Raw genomic sequence first — 21,032 nt, 5'->3', positions numbered from 1 at the left:
ACAAAGACAGGGGTGTCCAAAAGAACACAGCACAATAGGAGCCCAGAGAAACTCGAGGGAGGTTCAGGTTTACAGGCTAAGAAAGACAGACAGGGAAATGCAACTCTAACGTAAGTGCAGCCTAGGTTCCCAGGTAAGAAGGTACATTAAAGTGCGGTGTTCAGAGCACATCTTCTTTAGGCGTGACTGAGACGGGCTTCAAGTATCAGATACTTCGTTGCTTTGAAGAGTGCCTTTCAAAGTTAGGGTGTGGCTGAGTAGTAGAATATCTGTGTTACAAGTGTGAGGCGTTGGGATTTATCACCAGTGTCACAATAAAAGAAAGTGAAATGCACAACTCAGTAGTTTACAGAACAGTCCCTGAGTAGTACAACTATTATTACAACTTTTACATTTTTATCATCTCAATGAACACCCACACACCCATTAGCAATAGCTGTTCCCCATTTTCTTACTTCTCCCCAATCCTAGGCAATATTTAATCCACTTCCTATTGCTGTATATCATACATGACCTATGAGGTACATGTCACATTATTCAAATGGGATCACAGGATGTGGAGCTTTTATGACCGGGTTCCGAATATTCCGGTGCATGGATCTACTCCATTTGAATAACCACTCATTAGCTGAGAGATGTGTGGGCGACAGGTATTTCCATGGTTTGCTAACTATGATGAAAGCAGTCAGAAACACTTACATAAGAGGTCTTTGTAGAGACGTGTTGTCTATTCCTTGCTCATATAGCTATGAATACAACTGTTGGGTCATGTGATCGCTCTATGATTGACATTCTGAAAGTTATAAACTCCTTTCCCACGCACAGTAAGCTTCCTGCTCCTCTGGCTGCTACTACATTCTTTCTGCCCCTCTTCAGCAGTGTCGCCTGAGCCTTAGGTTTAAGAGTCGCTTGGTAGATGTTTATCCACCGGGACTGGCTCCGTAACTCTACATTGTGATTAGTTACGGTTTTCTGCAATGGACTCTGACTGTTACAAAAAGAAGTTGCTTTTTGAGGCCCCGGTGAGGACTACATTCGTCTGTGAGTATAAGGACAGTTATTTGGAATAATAATAATAAGGACAGTTATTTGGAGTGTAGCTGGATTATGCTGGTTTAGTAAAGTGGAGGCTATAGGTTCTTTCTCCAAGATCCATGACTTCACTAGCTGTGAGAAGTTGGCTAGGTTTCCAATACCAGGCACAATTTCCTCTTGTTGAGTGGGTCTTAAGTCCAATTAGAGAGCTGCTGGCTACTGCCAAGGTATGCATGGCACTACTGAACCCTTAGGGATACTGTGTCCTTCTGCTCACTGTTGTGGTTCACAGACTTCAGAGCTGGGTAGGACTGTTGGTCAGTCTCTCAGGGGGGAGCTTTCAGATGATCCCAGTGAAGGGTCCTTCTGGGCCTAGAGTTTCACCGTGTGCTGTGTATTCAACAATAAGGACTTACTTTCCATCTCTAGGGGACAAAACAAGGGCAACAGCAATAACCTGGAATGTTTCGGGAGTCTCTTGGACAACCCTGGCCGATAATTCAAAGGAAGGTTTCCATGCCTGGTGTTGGGAGTTTTCATCATCTCTGAGACTTAAACTACACATGCATATTTATACAGACGGCACACAATACAGGCTTGTTTACATAGGCTGTTAATACCCCACGCACATTTCTCCCGTTCAGAGCACTTGTAGCCTGCTGCTCCCTTCACTATTGCTCCACTCCTAGCCAAGCTCTCCTCTAACAATGGTACTCCAGGATATGTGTGCACACTTGAAAATTTGTAGTTAGGAACATATAATAAGAGAGAACATGTGATATATGCCCTTCTGTGTCTGGGTTATCTCACTCAATATGATCTTTTAAAGTTCCATCCGTTTACCAGCAAAACTCCTAATTTTATATTTCTTTACAGCTGAGTAGTATTCCATGGGGATATGTACCCTATTTTCATCACCCATTTGTCAACTGAAAGACATTTCGGTTGTTTCCGTCTCTAACCACTGTGAATACAGCAGCAATGCACCTGGCTGAGCAGCTATGGGTGGAGTATGATGTCGAGTCCTGTGGGGCAAATGTTCAGGAGGGTTATAGCTGGGCAATACAAGATTTACTTTTAACTTCCTGAGAAGTCTCTTCACTGATTTCACACTGGCTGCCCCAATTTGCAATCCCACCACCAACCAATAAGGTTTCCCTTTACTGCCACCTCCTTCCTCAGCCCTGCCAGCATCTGTCGGAGGACGTTCCATCAATCTGACTAGAGTAAGATAAAATCTCAGTGGTTTTGATTTGCATTTACCTAGTAACTAAGGTCGATAAACATTGTTGAGATATTCCTTAGGCTTTGTTTTCTTCTTCTGTTCAGGTAGAAGGCACCATCCTTCAATGGGTCATTGTTTGCTTGCTTTCACTCACTGCTTTTTGAGTTCTTTATATACTCTGGATACTAATATACTGTCAGATTTATAATTGGCAATGCTTCTCTATCATTCTGTGAGCTCCTTCTTCACCCAATTAATCGTTTTGGTTTTTTGATTTTTGTTTTATTATTTATGTTATGTATATGAGTACACTGTCACTGTCTCAGACGCACCAGAAGAGGGCATCAGATCTCATTACAGATGGTTGTGAGCCACCATGTGGTTGCTGGGAGTTGAATTCAGGACCTCTGGAAGAGCAGTCAGTGCTCTTAACTTCTAAGCCATCTCTTCAGGCCCAATTAACTGGGTTTTTGTTTGTTTGTTTGTTTTTTAAGCTGCACAGAAGTGTTTTACTTTTGTGAAGTCCCACTTGTCAACTGTTGGTCTTAATTTGGGGCAAATGGGATCCAATTCAGAAGACCTGTCCTGCACCTATATCCTGTTGGCACTGCCTGTGTTTTCTTCTAGCAGGTTTAGAGTTTCAGATTTCACATTTCGGTCTTGGATCCATTTGGAGCTAGTCTTTTTACAAGGGGGTGGATATAGGTGGAACTCCATTGTCCTGCAGGTCTCCAAGCATCAGCTATTGAAGATGCTTTCCTTTTCAGTTTCTGGTTTTGGTATCCTTATCGAGTATTAAATGCCTGAAGCTGCAGGCACTCCTGTGTGGCTCTCTGATTCTGCTGCACTGTTAAGCTGCCTGGTTTTGTACCAGCACCAGGTTATTTGTGTTAGTTTGGCTCTCATGCATGTTTAGATCTGGAGTGGTAAGCCCTCCAGCAGTAGTTATTTTTTGTTTGTTTGTTTCCTCAGGATTATTTTGGCAATCCAGGGTCTTTTGTGGTTCCATATGAATTTTAGAATATCTTTTTCTATTTTTGTAAAAATTGAGATGGGTATTTTACTGGAGTTGCAAATAGCTTTTGGTAAATAGCTCTTTTCACAGTATTAATTCTACTAATCCATGAACATGGGATGCCTTTCCATCTTCTACTGTCTCTCTCTATGTCTTTCTTCAGAGGTCTAAAGTTTTCACCTTGGAGGTCTTCACTCCCTTGGTTACTGTGACTAGGACTATGTCCAAAATCTTTTTCTCTGTGATTGCTGTTGGTATAAAAAAATCATTAAAGTATACAAAAAGCTACTGATTTGTGTAAGCGATTCTGTATGCTGCAACACTGAGAAATTTGTTTATCATTGATAGATCAAATTATTAACATTTCTCTTTTGGAGCATATGATTTGGTTTCAAGTGTTTAAAAACTATCTAGCAATTTCTAAGTGTTTTATCACTTTAGCTCCTCTGATTTTACTTTTTTTTAAATTACTCTTGAGTATGCTATGAGGGGATGAAATGCTGCATGCGGACATTGGAAATGCACCGTAAGCACCTCTTGCTGTTCTGCATGGTCTTGCACAGAGGATATGCATCAATGACCAATAAGTAAGAGGTTATTTCTTGACTCTCAGCTATGTTTTGGTGAGCCGTGAGTAGCACTGTATACTGTTCAACTAGTACACTGCTATCAGCACACATCTCCTGAGAACATCTCAAGGAGAACATCTCTAAATTATTTTAAAGCTATGATTTAATTATTCTTCAGCTGCTTGAAATAAAGAATGGCTTTACTACAAATTTGAATATAAACAAAATGTAACTTTAGACTTAGAGAGTTCTATCCAGAGAGCAGCAAAATTAAAGTTAGAATGGAGCCATCACAGCAATGAGTCGTTAGCATAAAGCTAGTTCTTAACATTAAATATTAAAAAAGAAAAAGAAAAACTGGCATAGTGAAAGAGGAAAAGGAGGGTAAATAAAAATAAGTCAGATTTTAGCCCGTTGAAGGTTATAACCTTTTTATGTTTCCAGTAGCTTAAAGATTAAAAACACTATTAATAAAACAAGTTCGGGGCTGGAGAGATAGCTTAGTGGTTAAGAGCACTGGCTGCTCTTCCAGAGGATTCTATACCCACATAGCAGCTCAGGACTATCTGTAACTGTCCAGTTCTAGGGTATCTGACACCCTCCCTCCATGCACATAAAATTATTAACCTGTCCTGCACCTATATCCTGTTGGTACTGCCTGTGTTTTCTTCTAGCAGGTTTAGTGTTTCAGATTTCACATTTAAAAGTTTAAAATGCCAAAAGAAAGAAAGAAAGAAAGAAAGAAAGAAAGAAAGGAAAGGAAAGGAAAGGAAAGGAAAGGAAAGGAAAGGAAAGGAAGGACAGGACAGGAAAGATTCTGCACACAGGAGAAGCACAGCACAGCAGCCACGTGTACTTGTGGCACACGAGGCTCACACCAAGGTCATTGACTGTGACTACATGCAATCATGCAGGTAAAGCTTCATCAGGAGGAATCACAGCACAGTCCATCCATGCTGGGCACGGTGGCACATGACTGAATCCCAGCACCCAGGAGGCTGAAGCAGAAGGATTACATGAGCTCCAGTTGCATGAGGAATGGTTTCAAACAAAAGCCCAGAATTTTCCCTCCATTCATTTAGCAAATGATTAAGAACGACACTGAGGTAAAAAAATGCCATGCAAACAGAACTACCCTGTGAATTGCTTGTTCAATTACTGAGTAGACTAAGTCACTCCACCCCTGGAAATACGTATTTATTGATGAATTACTTAGAATAAGTAAGAAATGTCATCTCTTAGATGCCTATCAACAGGTGAATGAACAGTACTTTGGTGTATATATACACAACAGGAGTTTACACAGGTATAAAGAAAAAATTGTGACAGTTACATGAACATGGATGGAACTGAAAGCCAAGTACCGTATTTTCTCTCATATGCAGATCCTAGATTTAAAATTTTACAAATATGCCTCTCTCTCTCTCTCTCTCTCTCTCTCTCTCTCTCTCTCTCTCTCTCTCTTTGTGTGTGTGTGTGTGTGTGTGTGTGTGTGTGTGTGTGTGTGTTTGTATTTAAAATGTATGTAGAAGTCAGGAAACTAGTAAGATGACCATGAGGCAGGATCTTAAGGCCATGGAAGTGGGCAACAGATTATAAACAAGAAAGCAAAGGGGAAGGGACCATCTAGGGAGAGAATGGACCCACTAGACATGAGCAGGAGCACGTTGAGGGGCTGTGAGGAATAGAAATGATTATAAGTGAAGAATAATGAATGACACAGATATGAAAATACCATAATAAAATTTCTTACTTTGTATGCTATCCTAAAAATTTAACAAACAACAGAAAAGACCCAGTGAGATGGTTCACTGGGTAAAAGGCTACCCAGCCTGGTCACTTCAGCTCCATCCCTAGAAATCATATGTGATGGCAAGAAGACAGTCCTACACACTGTCCTGACCTCTCCATACAAACAATGCTTGGCCCACACTCACACATGAATCATTTTTTAAATTAACAAAAAAGCCATGCACATAAAAAACAAACAAAAAGCCCCCACTGTCAGGAAAAGTTCCAGTCACAGAGCATAAGATAAATGGGCCTTACGTGGTTAAGGACGCTTTTATCTACAACACAGACAGACTGTCCCAAGCCCTATTTCTGAGGGATTGAGCCCTATTTGTCTGAGCCCTATTTCTTAGGGATTGGCCGGACAACCTATTAGCACTTAGGAGTGCTTACTCTCTTCCAGACTACTACCTGGCTTCGGCTGTTAGCACTACTTGATTAGGATAACTTACAACTGTCTGTAACTCCGGTTCCATGGTACAGGCACAGCACATGGATATATTCGCATATATAAAAAATAAAAATAATCTAAGAAAACGGATAATCAAGACTAACAAACAGGGGTTGGGGATTTAGCTCAGTGGTAGAGCACTTGCCTAGCAAGTGTAAGGCCCTGGGTTAGGTCCCCAGCTCCGAAAAAAAAAAAAAAAAAAAAAAAAACTAACAAACAGACATGAGACTTGAAAAGAATACTTCTTTAGAAAATAAATTCTACTCTCATGGGAGTACACACCTGTCAGCCTAGCACTCAGGAGACTGGGAGCATTTGGGTATATATGTTTATATTTGTTTATATATTATGTCTATATATTATATCTGATATATTATATAGAAACACTCCAAAGGCAACCTGGTCCATATATAAGAAACCCTTGTGTCAAAAACTAGCCCCTGCCACACTCCAAAATAAACATTTTAAAAAGAGCCAAATGGCAAAAAAAATATGAACACTTCTCTTTACTAGAAACCAGAAAAATGTATATTACGTCCAAAACGAAGCCACCATATATTACCAGCAGAAACCGAGCATTAGTAATAAGACTCACAATAGTAACCACTGGTGAAAGCACAGATAACTGACAGCTACAAACGATGTAAGTAGAAAATAAATGGCTTCAATCAGCTCTAGGGAAAATATGTCAGTAGCCATTAAGACGATTTGCAACAACAACAAGTCACTTTGCCCAGCCCATCTCTGCACTTAAAATGCCCAACTGACCTTAGTTTTAACTCCACATACTTGAAACCTCATCAGAGTGCATGTTTAGAGGTAGAAAGATAGCTTAGTGGCCTGCCCTTAGATTGTAGGTGTGGCCGCTGTGTCACATGTACATCAGGAGGTGGCAGAGGAGAGAGGCTATGTCTACACTCAGTGTTCAGACCTATGACCATTCCAATAATTAGATTAATTTTAAAAAGGAGCCTGAGACAATGACAATCAGTCCTGTGCCATGGGGCTGGGCAGGGAGCTAGCCTGAGACGACTATCAGTCTTGAACCAGGAAGGCCCACACTGCCTCCCAATACGAGGAACAAGCTGGAAAGTAGAAGAATCCACCTAGGACCAAGGGATCAGGTCACAAATGACCCTCACAAGGGACAACTAGGGCCGGCTGGGCCAAGATAACCAATGGCCTGGAGTGGGGGAGGGAGGAATCATGCCCAAGATGACCCCTGCCTGGTACCATAATGCACAAACAAGGCATAGCACTCCTGAGACCATTCCTGAGATGAGCCCAGACACTTAGAGACCCTGGGTGCCACTAAAAGGAGCAAGTAAGTGGTAGAGAAAGAGAAACAGAGGCTCTGGGTACAATGAAGAGAGCAAAAACTAAGACTTGAGGGTAGTAAGGAACAGCCTGATGTAAGTAGCCATTGATACCAACTGGGACCATAGTGGGGTCTTGGCCTGTGCTGCCACTGGGGGCCACTTCTGGATACATGGCCCTGCAATTGTAGGGGTCTGTTACCACCAAAGGCCAGATAGCAGTTCCTGTTCTGGGCTGCCACTTGGGGGCAAGTTAATGACTGAGAGCTGTGTAGAACTGAACCTACCCCTTACTTGGGCATCATGGGAGAGGTAGCCCCTCGGGCATGGGAACAGAATGCTGATCCTACCCCTTGCCAGCTACAGTACTGAGAGTGGGACCTGCACATTGCGGGAATGGTAAGTGGGCTGGCCCCAAAAATATGAACACTAGAGTGGGCACTGTGTGCCAACCCCTACAAACCCTTGCCACCTGCGGCAGGAAGGAGAGCTGGCTCTAAGGTCATCAGAGAGGAAGAGTTGGCCCTGCCCCTCACCCAGGCAGCACAATAGAGCTGACCTTGGATTGAGGGGGTTGCGAGTGAGCCAGCCCCAGGGTGTGAGTATTGGAAAGCTGACCCCTGTCTCTTGTCTGCCGAGTGGTGGTGTGGATTAAAGAGTGATGGCCTCCCCACCTCCCTCAACCCTCACCATCTATGGTAGGAAGGAGAGCTGGCCACAGGGTCAGGAGAGTGGGAGAACTGGCCCTGGTTGTGGGGCTGGTGATAAGCCCACCCTGGGGTGTGAGCTGACCAGCTAAGATACCTCTCAGGCCCAGACCCAGGACTTTGAATTGGCCTACCCAACATCTACCCTATCAGTGAACTGTTGAAGAGCATGAAGGGGACGTCCTACAGACCCAAAGCTCTAGGATGTCCATGACACAGGGCGGCAACAACAGAGTACACAGGAGTCCCAGTGAGGGTCCAGTATTGAGAGAGTAGAAGTCAGAGAGAGGCCTGTGCCAGAACAAGCCAGTGCAATGAGCACTTGCAAGCAAAGTGTGGACAAAAGGGTGAACTGTGGGACACCCCGTGACACACTACAGCTTCCACACTGAGGTTTTTTTTCCTTTGTTGTAGGGAGGTTGAAGGGTAGAGGTTGGATATGAGGGAAAGGGGGAGATTAGTGGGATCCGAGAGCACTGTGTAAAATTCACAAAGAACCAATAAAAAGTTAAAACAAACAAACCAAAAAAGCCTAGTGGAGAAAAAGGTGACTGTAAGATGGCCTGAAGCCTCTCCCAACATGAGTGTCACTCAAAACCCAAATTAAATGGAACTAAAAAGTATAAACTCTTTTTTTTTTTTTTTTTTTTGGTTCTTTTTTTCGGAGCTGGGGACCAAACCCAGGGCCTTGCGCTTCCTAGGTAAGCGCTCTACCACTGAGCTAAATCCCCAGCCCCAAAGTATAAACTCTTAAAGAAAAAAAGAACACCTACCAAAAGCCTACAACTAACACCATTCTTTTTTATTCTTTTCTTTTGAGACAGGGTCTCACCTGCTTTAAACTGACAGAGATCTGCCTACCTCAGCCTTCCACGTGCTGGTGCTGGGTTAAAGACATGCAATATCACCTTGCAAGTAACCTCAATCTTAATGTTAAGAAACTAGAATGCTCTAAGATCAGAACAAGGCAAGAATGTAACCCATTCTACTCTTTCTCAACAGCACGCAGGAAAGCCTAGAAAATGAAGACAAGAAAGGGAAATGAAAATGGACAGACTGGGAAAAATACAGCTGTCTCTGCAGGTGGTGAGACTGCCTACGGAGAAGCCCTAGTTCACACACACCCTACCCTGAGAATATTAAGCACTTACACGGCAGAGCTAAAGGAAGCCTGAAGCTCCATGAGCACCAAGTGCCTGGTACTGGTGTAGTTCTGTGTCTACAGATCGGTTCCAGGAAGCTCAGGATTCTAAAACTGAACAGGCTGTGGATCCCTAGCTCGCCAGGAACTCTCTATGCAGGCCTCACTGGCCTTGGAGTCACAGACATCTGCCCGCCTCTGCCTCTGCCTCTGCCTCTGTGTCCCACATGCTGGGATACACCACCACACCTAGTTATAATATTTACCTTAATAAAGTAAAAAAAATACAACTTTAAAAGTCTGTAGCAAAAAATAAATTTAGGAAGACTTACCTAGCAGGGGGAATGTCTCTTTTACACAAATCAATCCTCAGCTTCTCTCCTACGTGTCTATAAATCTCCACTACAGCAGATACTGCAGCATTTCTCACCTGTCAAAGAACCCAAGACATTTTAAAGAAATCCAGATGTGACACATACTTCATTTTAAGGTAACAATAAACTAGAAGGCCCAACCTGACACTCTAAGCTGGGTTTAATGTCTTTTCAGTCCCTGAGTAAATTATAATATCACACCTTATTAATGGAAAACCAAAGCCAAGGCCTGTCAGGAAAGCCCTAAAAAACCCATTGAAAAGGGTTAAGACCTCAGTGGCAGAGCACCTACCCCACAAGCATGATACCTTGGGGTCAATCCCTACTATCAGCAGGAAAAAAGAAAGAAAAGTCAGGATGTGGTTAATAGAAATCTGTGAATAAAAGCTACCAATTGGGATTTTAAAAAGTAATTGTATTAACCTAAAGTACAGTTAATTAATTTTCTTGGAACAAAACTATCTTCCAAGGATATGAATTGAACTTTAAAAAAAAACAAAAACAAAAACTTTGACATCACTATTTCTAAAATAGTCAAAAGATAGGGAAAAAAACCAAAAAAATTTAAAAAAAAAAATCCTATTCTTAAATGACTATATACACAAAATGTGATGCCTGTGTGTTAATGAAAACTACTCAACCTTAGAAGAAGAGGGGAATTCTGACACATTTTGCAGCATGGATAACTTGTGGTGGTCATCATACTAAATGGGACCAATCTGACTTTCTTCCACCAGGTCCATGGAATAGTCAAATTATGATGAAGAAGGGTAGTTACCAGCAACTAGGGAAGAGGACTGGGAAATTGTCTCATGGATACAGAGTCTGAGTGCTGAGGAAGTAACATTTTGCATGTAGATGGTGATATAGTTGCAAAACAAGAAAAACGTATTTAACACCATTGAAATGTACTCTTAAAAATAGTTGCAATGAGGGGCTAGAGAGATGGCTCAGAGGTTAAGAGCACTAACTGCTCTTCCAGAGGTCCTGAGTTCAATTCCCAGTTACCACATGGTGGCTCACAACCATCTGTAATGGGATCTGATGCCCTCTTCTGGTGTGTCTGAAGACAGCAACAGTGTACTCACATAAATAAAATAAATAAACTTAAAAAAAAGTTGTAATGGTAAATTTTAAATTCTAAGTAAGAGAGAGAAAAAAAAAAGAATGGGGTCTAAAGAGAACAATCTGAAAAATAAGACTTACTCTTTAGAAAAACCCACTGTCAGATAACAGCTCAGAGTCAGATGTGCTAGCGCACACCCACAGCCCTGGCTTCCCGGGAGACTCACTAAGGTGGGAAAAAACCAACTGCATTCAAGAGCTTGAAGCCAGGGTGGTCAGGAAAAGGAGAAGCTTGGTCTATAAATAAAAAGCCATTGAAGAGAGAAACTATAGACTGTTGAGGGGCAGCGAGGACTTTTAAGAAGGAAGGATCTTACTGTTGTCACCTAAATGCCCTTGCTAGTTTACAGGTAACTATAGAAATATTACAGTGACTTTCAGGGGAAGACTGAGGCCGTGCAGACCTCAGCCTCCTCACCAAAGCACAGACACTTCGAGGAAAGAGATGCGCTGTGGACACAAGGGCCTTCCCTAATTAGACAGCCATCAACAGCTGCAACCACTCCTGTCTACGCACATTCAAGCACACAGGCCGCTAACAGTCTAGCCTCACAGTTCACCTAAGGCTGGACTATAGAAGGAACTAGAAGTCTCTGAGTCTGCCGAACTCAAGAACTAACCATTCAGGTCCTTCCGTCTTTACTATAAGCCCAAGTACTGACAAGCAACTTAAGGTCCTTTCAAAACAAACAACTCCTGGTAGAAGAGGGAAGAGGGAGGGAGAGGGAGAGTGGGGAAAAGAGGCCAGGAGTTCTCCATACTTGGGAGGGGTAGAGCAGGAAGATAACGTGAGCCCAGTGGATTCTGAGCAAAACAGCCAGACATTCATTTAATTTAAAAAAAAAAAAAAAAGGCAAAACTTTCACTATCTTTCTTCTCTCTCTTCAATGTTATGTCTTAAGATAAGAGCACAAGAAAGGGCTGCCCCCTCCCCACCCTCAAAAAAGACCAGTCAATGCTTGAAGGTAAGTCATTTTTACCTGACTGTTAGAATCTCCAAATAAGACACACAAATGCGGCACCAACTTGCTGATGACCAGTGGTTGAGTCCCAAATCTAAATATAATTTAAGGGAGAAAAAAATTAGTTTCATCTAAATATTGAACAAAATATCCTGATGTTATCTTCTGTTTCTTCTACCTTTTCTGCTTTGTTTTTAAAGACAGGGTTTCTCTGTGTAGCCCTGGCTTTCCTGGAACTTACTCTGTAGACCAGGCTGGCCTCCAAGTCAGAGACCAACCTGCCTCTACCTCATACTCGGATTGAAGGTGTTGGACACCGACCAGCCTTTCTTCTTATCTCTATGCGGGAAGCATGGACACAGACTGATAAGGAAAGATGAGAAGTGAGCAGCGTGATGCTAAGCAGCACAAAGTAGACCTGGACAGCCCTAGCTAGGGTTACTACTGCAACCATCATTCACACAGGCTGGGAACCTGAGGCGGGAACCTGTAGGCGGGAACTAACGCAACACCATGAGGGTCTTGCTTACTCGCTTATGACCAGGGCTTGCTCAGCCTGCTTTCCCAGGACCCAGGACCACCAGCCAGGGATGGCGCCACCCACAATGGGCCGGGCCTCGCCTATCAATCACTAATTAGAAAACGGTCAGATCGGATGGAAATATTTTCCCAACTGAAGTTCCCTCCTTTCTGATAACTATGGCTTGTGTCAAACTGACATAAACTAATCAGGACAACTGGGCAAAATTCTCAACAGCAGTTTGACCACCCTAGCAGTTTATCAATTACTTGAGAAAACCTGAGTTGAGTCTCATCATACAGTGAGATGACGTAAGGTAACAGATATTTGTGTTTACTAATATTCTGAAGTCTAGGTTGAGTGCAAAGGACAGAAGTGCTAACATTCAGAAGGTGTGCTGACTAAAGGCCCTGACTAGCACTTGCTAGCAGGAAGGACCCAGAGCAGTAAAAGAAGAAGTCTTGCCCCAGGAAAAGGCAAAGGGGGTCTGCATTACCTAACGTACCTCACAGCCTGGAAAACTCTTCTAGAAAGGAAACAGAAGCCTCTGCTTACACTCCTGCCTCCTTCTTAGCCCTGTGACACCTGCGCTGTCAGGACTCCGCCCACTACTACTAAGTGTGGGGCAGAGAGTCCAGGCAGATCTCAGAGAGACTCTGTAAACCTCTAGCAGTCACCTACAGTGTTCCACACAGCCTAGGGCCAACTGACAAAAGGGGTGTGGGGAAATGGCTTAACATGTGACACGGCACTGAGTTCAAAAGTTCTGAAGCAGATCCTAACAGAAAAAGGATCCAAAGTTATCAACATTATGACGTCTATAAACATCGATTGTGGATGGCTAAGTAAAAAAATGATAAATTCAAAAATTAACATGAAAAAATCTTATACATACAAAAGTAGCACTAAAGTTTATATTTTTGTTTGGGAAATCAATTAATAACTACTTAAAATTTATTTTCTCTCTCCCATCACCCTGTAAAAACCCTTGAGAAAGGACTAAGAGAAAGGCGGCCATTTCAGTAACCACAGGACTCACATATTCAAGGTTTCAATAAGACACAGGCACACGCCTTCACGAGATCGAAAGTTCTTGTGCTTGAAGCCAGAGGCCAGCTGCTCCCAGATGTACTGTTAAGAAAGCAAGTAGACATGCATGGGAAAAAGTTAGGAAATGCACGAGACAAACAGAACTTTTCCTAACCTTACAATCAAGTCATCAGGTATCAGATGTGCTCCATATGTGGGACATTTTGCAAATTTTGGAATATTTACATAATAACAGTAAGAAACCTTATTGCTAGGAAACAACCCAAAATGTACGGTTCATGTCTGTTTCATACTTACTTTATACATATAACCTGAGCATAATTTATATAATATTCTTAGTGCAGCTAAATTCTGACTGTAAGCCAGCCATGGGGATCAGGTGTGCAATTTTCCACCTACAGTATTAATGCTATATCAATGGATGAAACTTTTAGATTTTCAGATCAACTCCCATTTACAAAGTCTGGCTTGCTTTGTTGTTGTTGTTGTTCCTGCTGTTTGGAGTGGGGGGGGCTGCTTGCTTGACAGCTAAACCACAATTCTGAGTTTTATACATACTTTCCACTTGAAGTTTCAATGACTGTAAGAAACACCGTGACCCATAAGTAGCATGTAAGCAGTTCTAAGAACATCGGCTTCATTGATGCTAAGAACACTGCAATTATAGGCACAGTGGTATGGGAAGCACTCAATAGAGGTGAATTCCCTACAACAGACTGCCACATGGAGCAACTGCAAACATTTTATAATTAAAGCTTTTCTCTTTTTAATACCAGACATAAGTACAGAAACATCTGGAACAGGTCGTTTTATGACTACCTAGTCTGTGGGGAGAGGAAAAATGAGCTTATACCAAAAATGTAAAACAACTGTTCAGGAACAGTGTAGCAAGGATTTCAACTCTAGCTTCCTAAACATAGTAAACTGTCCCATAAATTGTCACTTCATATTTAGAAAGCCAACTTAACATACCAAATCCACATTCTCATCCTCCACCCCCAACCATGTGTGTATGTGAAATATTCAAAAACATAATCTGAAAATTGATTTTTTTAAAGATTTATTTATTTATTATATGTAAGTACACTGTAGCTGTCTTCAGACACACCAGAAGAGGACATCGGATCTCATTACAGATGGTTGTGAGCCACCATGTGGATGCTGAGATTTGAACTCAGGACCTCTGGAAGGGCAATCAGTGCTCTTAACCACTGAGCCATCTCTCCAACCTGAAAACTGATTTTTAAAATCTTTTTTAAAAGTGCTTACTATTTGCGTGTATGTGCTTCTGTACTTACATGAGATGTATATGTTTGCATGACTGTAGATATGTGAGTAGAGGTCCAAGGACAACTTTTAGGAGTCAGGTTTCTCCTTCCACCATGAATTCTGGGGACCAAACTCTGAACTCGGGTCATCAGGTTTGGGAAATTTAAAACTGTTAGCTTTGGCTGGGTATATAGCTCAATGACAAAACATTTACCACTGAGATCTACAAGGCCCTGGGTTCTGTTGCTACCACCACCAAATAAATATACATACATACATACATACATACATACATACATACATACATACATACATACACACATACATACATACATCTCACTTAGAATAACCTGTGTCAGGTAACTCAACTCTGGAACCCTTTTTTATAAAAATGCTTACATCTATGTCTAAAGATTAGTATACACAGATGTTACCTGAGAAACAATTTAAAATGTAAATCCGTAAAGGCTATCCACAAAGCCTTTTTAAAGGGATTGCTATGAAGCACTAAACCCCTTTGAATTGGCTTCCCTTTATAACTCAGTGCTCATGGTACACTAACTATATGCGACATTATACTTTAAGCGTCACATGGTATCACTGTGCATATTATACTTATGAGCATTAAGCTACCCTCTCAACGTGGTATACACGTCAGCTTATTTTATTCTCCTTCAAAACATTTCCATGTTCTGGTTTGGACGTGGTTTTCTGCACAAGTGCTTCTGTGTCAGAGGCCTGGTCCTCAGTGTTAGGATGGAAAGACCTGGGGACTGGAGAGATGGCTCCATGGTGAAGGGCAATTGCTGCTCTTGCAGAGGATATGAGTTCAGTTCCCAGCACCCACACAACTACCTCTATAACTCCAATTCTGATTTTTACAAGTACCTACATATACATGGTATACATATTTATGCACGCAAACATACATATAAAATATTTTTAATAGAAGTACCTTTAAGCAACAGGACATAGTAGCCAGAGTGGTGGTATTTGCCTTTAATCCCAGCTCATGAGAGCCAGAGGTAGGTGGCCCTCTAAGATTTTGAGGCCAGCCAGATCTACAGAGAGTTACAGGAGAGCCGAGGCTACACAGAGAAATGTTATCTCCAAAACAAACAAACAAACAAACGAGCCACTATCTTGGCTCTTAGTTTCTCAAAAACATGAAGAAGCCATTCCTGCCAACATGGTTCCACCTTCCATGAACTGTGCCCACAAAACTATGACCTCCAAAGCCATGAGGTAACTACATTTTTTGTTACAAGTACAGCCTCAGACATTTTGTAACAGCATAAAACAGATCAATACATAACTAGTATATGCCCATGAACATATGTGTGGGGGTGAATGTGTGTGGAAGTACATATGTATGTGTACATTTAGAAGGCAGAGGATGACCTTGTGTGTTGTTCTTCTGGTCACTAGATTCTCACTGGCCTAGAACATGCCAAAGCTGGCTAAGCCAGACTACTGGCTTCTGAGCAAGCCCCAGCCCAAGGATCTGCCTGTCTCCGCCTCCCTATCACTGGGATGACAAATACATGCCACCAAGCCTAACTTTAAAAGAGAAGAAAGCAAAGAAACAGGCCTCTAGAGAGCAAGCTTAGGTTTTCTTACTGACAGCAATGCATCCAATGTAATTACTACATTCCTTAAGCAAGAATTATTTCTACTATATTACAAAAACCACAAGTTGTCATAAACTATGCTTTACATAATCGATAACTGCCTATTAAAAAAAATATTCTTGCTCCTGAAAGAGTTGCAGAAATTAACATAATATTCAGTAGTTTTCAAAATAACAACTTTGGTATTTTATAATGTATAGGTAAGAGAAACCAGGAAATGTTGACACTACTACAACCAGCACACTGACAAATCACTCGAGTCTTTCGGTTCTGTAAAAACAGTAAGTAACTGAAATAAGAAAAGGTAAGTGGAAAAATGGCACTTTACCTTAAATTTGAATTTCTTTAAAACCTTAGCAACAATCCAGTATTTACAATTCTACTATTTCCGCCCCTGATGATTTATTAGTTTGCTAGGGCAGCCATCTATCTACTTAGAACGCTCATTCAAATGTAAGCCTACCATAGGCGGTGCTGCCTCATCCATCAGCTTCAGGGTCAGATTCTGGGCTTCTTCTCGAACTTTGTCTTTGGCATCTCCCATTCTGTCTATTAAAGCTGTGGTAACTAATGGGGAAAGAATAAGTATTTGAAAATCAACTCCATCACAAACCATATTTCACAAAACTATAAATAGCAACTATTTCAATAAATAATTATAAGAAATTACGCTAAGTCCCTTAGTTATAAGTTCAAGTGAAAATAATGAACAAATTTCAAAATTCAATGTAATAAGTACAATCATATTCACTTAGGACACTGTTCAAAGCCAGGACAACTCTGTATGTGGTCAAAGACAGGCAAGTAAATGCTTTTGTCGAGGTTAATGCAAGGGAGACCTCTGGGAGAGTGAAAGGGCATCCTCAGGAAGGATGGACAGGGACAGTCCAAGAACCCGGCAGGCTTGAGTTTCTGCACCCAGTCATACTAAGGGTCAGTTTTATAGTTAGACTTTAAATTGTATATTATACATTCTTCTTGTAGGACATATTTCCAATCTGATAAACAGAAACAAAAACATAGACGTAAGCTTGCGTGTAAGAAGGAGATGAACATGTTTGGAGGGTGCATCTATCTAGTTTACTACAGAAGGTGTAATCAAGGGGAAGCCTTCAAGCCAGGTCTGGAAGTACATGCTTTAATCCCAGCACTGGGAGGCTCAGTCAGCAGGACTGAGAGCCCCAGGCCAGCCTGGATTATATAAAGAGAACCAGTCACAATAAAACAAAAAGCGGCCCTCACAATTAAAATCATAAACATAGGGCTGAAGAGGTGGCTTAGTGGTTAGGAGCACTGGCTGCTCTTCCCGAGGAGCTGGGTTCGATCCCCAACACTCACGTGGCAGCTCACAACTGATCCTAATCCTAGCGCCAAGAGATCTCATGTCCTCCTCCAGCCTCCACGGCATGACAGACATGCATGCAGGCAAGACTTCCATCCATAATACGCTAGTCTATTAAATCATATACACACTGCTCATGGCTAGGAATAGGCTCAGTGTAGAGTATTAGCCAATGGGTTCTAACCCAGCATCTTTTCATTTTGTTTAGATGTATTATTAGTAAGAATCATTCAATATCTATATGGCTGGCTATTATGGAAATCTGCTTCTTCTAAATCACAGAACATAATAATAATAAAAAAAAAGTATCCCACTTAATCCTTACAACACTATTAGACTAAACTACTATTAGGGAGTACAACCAGAATTTGAGTAAATACACAGTTTTTAGTTAAGGTAATTGGAATAGTGTGTGTGAGTCTGTGTGTGTGTGAGAGTGTGTGTGTGAAAGTGTGTGTGTGTGAGTATGTGGGAGAGAGTGTGCGTGTGTGAGAGTGTGTGTGTGAAAGTGTGTGTGTGAGAGTGTGTGAGAGAGTGTGCGTGTGTGAGTGTGTGTGTGAAAGTGTGTGTGTGTGGTGTGTGTGTGTGAGTGTGTGTGTGAGGTGTGTGTGTGTGGTGTGTGTGAGAGGTGTGGTATGAGGTGTGTGTGTGGTGTGTGTGTGTGAGGTGTGTGTGTGAGGTGTGTGTGTGGTGTGTGTGTGAGGTGTGTGTGTGTGTGTGTGTGGTGTGTGTGAGGTGTGTGTGTGTGTGAGGTGTGTGTGTGTGTGGAGTATGAGGTGTGTGTGTGGGTGTGTGTGTGTGAGGTGTGAAAGTGTGTGTGAGTGTGTGAGGAGTGTGTATATGGTGTGTGTGTGTGGTGTGTGTGGTGTGTGAGTGTGTGTGAGGAGTGTGTGTATATGAGTGTGTGTGTGTGTGTGTGTGTGCATGTGTGTGAGTGTGAGTGTGTGTGTGAGAGCATGTGTGTGTGTGTGTGTGTGTGTATGTGTGTGTGTGTGTGAATGTATGCGTGTGTGAGTGTGTGTGTGTGTGTGTGTGTGAGTGTGTGTGAGTGTGTGTGGGCGTGTGTGTAGTGTGTGTGTGTGTGTATGTGAGGTGTGTGTGTGTGTGAGTGTGTGTGGTGTGTGTGTGTGTGAGAGAGAGAGAGAAAGAGTGTGTGTATGTGTGTGTTGGCATCCATATAATAGTAACAAGGTAAGAAGATACTCTGTTCCTGAGAGGTAAAACTTAATTTCAAAAGGAAACTCAAAAGTTGGACTAAACAGGTGTTCATTTTAATACCACGAAGTATTTTAGGCCACACTTAAAATGTGGTGGTTTATACCTGGGATCTCAGTTTTTGAGATTGGAGAGGTGGAGGCAAGATGATGAAATTCAAGGCAGCCCAGGCTTCCAGACAAGGCTGGGATCAATACAGTAAGGCTCTGTCTCAAAATGAACAGAAAACTTTACACCAGTTTTGATGGCTTGTGCCTACAGCCCTGCAGTCAGGAGGCTGAGGCACAAAAACAGCCATGAGAGTCAAGACCAGTCTGGGTGACAGAGGAAGGCACCCACACTATATGCGCAGATCTGTTCACGGATGTGAACATCTGTGAATCATCGGTAACAACAGTGAACTCTCTGTATCTTTCCTAGAGACCCAGGGAAGAGACTTCCATTCTGTAAGCCCAGAGGACGTAAACAAGTATGTTGATTTACCACAGAATGCACTGAGAGGTGAAATACAGAAAACTGAAGTGTGGGTGTTAGTAGTTTTCATTTTACTGGCATTGTAAAATGTAAAATTACTTTACAAGACATAAAACTCACTACTGAGTCTCCTAAAGACTCTTGACAGTTTCCACCACACCATTTAGGGATTAAACTATCTGATAAAAAAAATTTTTTTTTTTCGGAGATGAGGACCGAACCCAGGGCCTTGCGCTTACTAGGCAAGTGCTCTACCACTGAGCTAAATCCCCCACCCCCTGATAAAAATTTTAAACTACAAAATTCTTTATTAAGCTGAGTTACCATAAAACCAGAGTTACTGCCCCGTATCAATGTGAACAGATTATTGCTCTAAACACGAAGCTGAGTCCACTCTCTTCCACACTGTCCCTGATGCTCTGATGACTGAGCTATGTACAAATCTCTTTTTGGAACTAGAAATAAAACTGAATAGGACTCTCAACTTTTTACTTTTAGTGTCCAAAGGACCGGTACACATCTGAGCTCACAGAGACACTGCAGCATGCACAAACCCACACAGACTGAAGTAAGGCAGGATCCCCGTGGTAAGAAGGGTAGTGGACAGGGGTCCACCCCTAACCAAGAAGCTATCTGCAACTGGCACTTGTAAAGGAAATTGTTTTTTCCCAATAAACTCGCACAGGGTATATTAAGCAGGCTTGTGGCAGGCCCCGTGGTCAGCAGCAGACGACTAACACAAGATGCACTCAGTGGCACTCGTTGACTTGTCTCCCATTGCTGAGTTTGATTCGTTTGGTTTTACTCTTCTGCTTTCTACAGTGACTTCCAGTTTTGTATTTCTATGAGTTTTGTGTATGTTTCCTGTAGTATTTCTTTGGGTGTTTTTGTTTTGTTTTCTGTTTGTTCACTTTCTAAGGAAGAAGAAAGAAAAGTTGAAGAGTTGAGAAGGATCTGGGAGAATGAGGAAGGTTTAAAGAATGTTCATTAAGGCTCGAGAGACGGCTCAGTGGTTAAGAGCACTGATTGCTCTTCCAAAGGACCCAGGTTCAATTCCGAGCATCCACTTGGTAGCTCACAACTGTCTGTTAATCCTCTTCCAGGAGATCTCTCTCTCTCTCTCTCTCTCTCTCTCTCTCTCTCTCTCTCTCTCTCTCTCACACACACACACACACACACACACACACACACACACACACACAGGCAGAATACCAATGTACATAAAATAAAAATAATTTGTTTAAAAAAAAACTGTTCATTAGGCCCCAATTTAATTCAACCCTGTCCTTTTATAGAGAGACTTTTTAAACTGTTCTGTATTTATTTACCCTCTGCTGTGTATGGGGGGGTGAACATGTGCCATGTCATGTGTATGGAGTTAGAGACAATCTGAACAAGTCAGGTTTCTCTACCATGTGGGACCTGGGGACTGAACTCAGGTCACCAGGCTTGTTGAGAAGCAAGGTTTACCCACTGAGCCACTGTCAGGTAATCTGGTTGAGACTTGTGAAAGGCAAATCTGAAGTTCTCCAGTTCCTGAAGAGCATGCAGACATTCTATTTACCCTGAGTCAGAAATATGTGATGATACTCTTTCACAGACATAATCAATACTTTAAGGAGGCATCCAATAAATGGCAGCAAAAAAATAAGGTCACATTTTCCCATCCTACTACATAAGCTTGCATGTAATAACAAGTTCAAGATTCATGAAAGATCTTCAAAGTAAAACAATGGTGACTAACAGGAAATCTGCCGAAGTAACAGATTAAAAGAATAAACTGTACACTGCAGTAAGGCTGGGTGTACATGTGAAGTGGG

The 21,032-nt window shown here is 42.0% G+C and overlaps 1 protein-coding gene and 1 pseudogene across 20 annotated transcripts in view; one reads left to right on the top strand and one right to left on the bottom strand.

The window, feature by feature from the left end:
- Clasp2 (cytoplasmic linker associated protein 2) overlaps window positions 1-21,032 on the bottom strand; it is a 182,605-nt gene that overhangs the window by 137,907 nt on the left and 23,666 nt on the right. For all 20 annotated transcript variants that reach the window (XM_032910953.1, XM_032910954.1, XM_032910955.1 and 17 more), the window contains exons 3-6: window positions 16,645-16,748; window positions 13,271-13,362; window positions 11,730-11,805; window positions 9,583-9,680 (exon numbers count right to left, since the gene is read on the bottom strand). In XM_032910953.1, coding sequence (XP_032766844.1) covers window positions 9,583-9,680; window positions 11,730-11,805; window positions 13,271-13,362; window positions 16,645-16,748 — 370 coding nt within the window. The remainder of the gene's footprint in view (window positions 1-9,582; window positions 9,681-11,729; window positions 11,806-13,270; window positions 13,363-16,644; window positions 16,749-21,032) is intronic.
- LOC116908417 lies at window positions 6,926-7,048 on the top strand (annotated as a pseudogene).

This window comes from Rattus rattus, chromosome 8, assembly GCF_011064425.1.
Source record: "Rattus rattus isolate New Zealand chromosome 8, Rrattus_CSIRO_v1, whole genome shotgun sequence".
Taxonomy (NCBI): domain Eukaryota; kingdom Metazoa; phylum Chordata; class Mammalia; order Rodentia; family Muridae; genus Rattus; species Rattus rattus.
The sequence above is the reverse complement of the archived record's forward strand: the minus strand, read 5'-3'. Positions and strand labels throughout refer to the sequence as shown.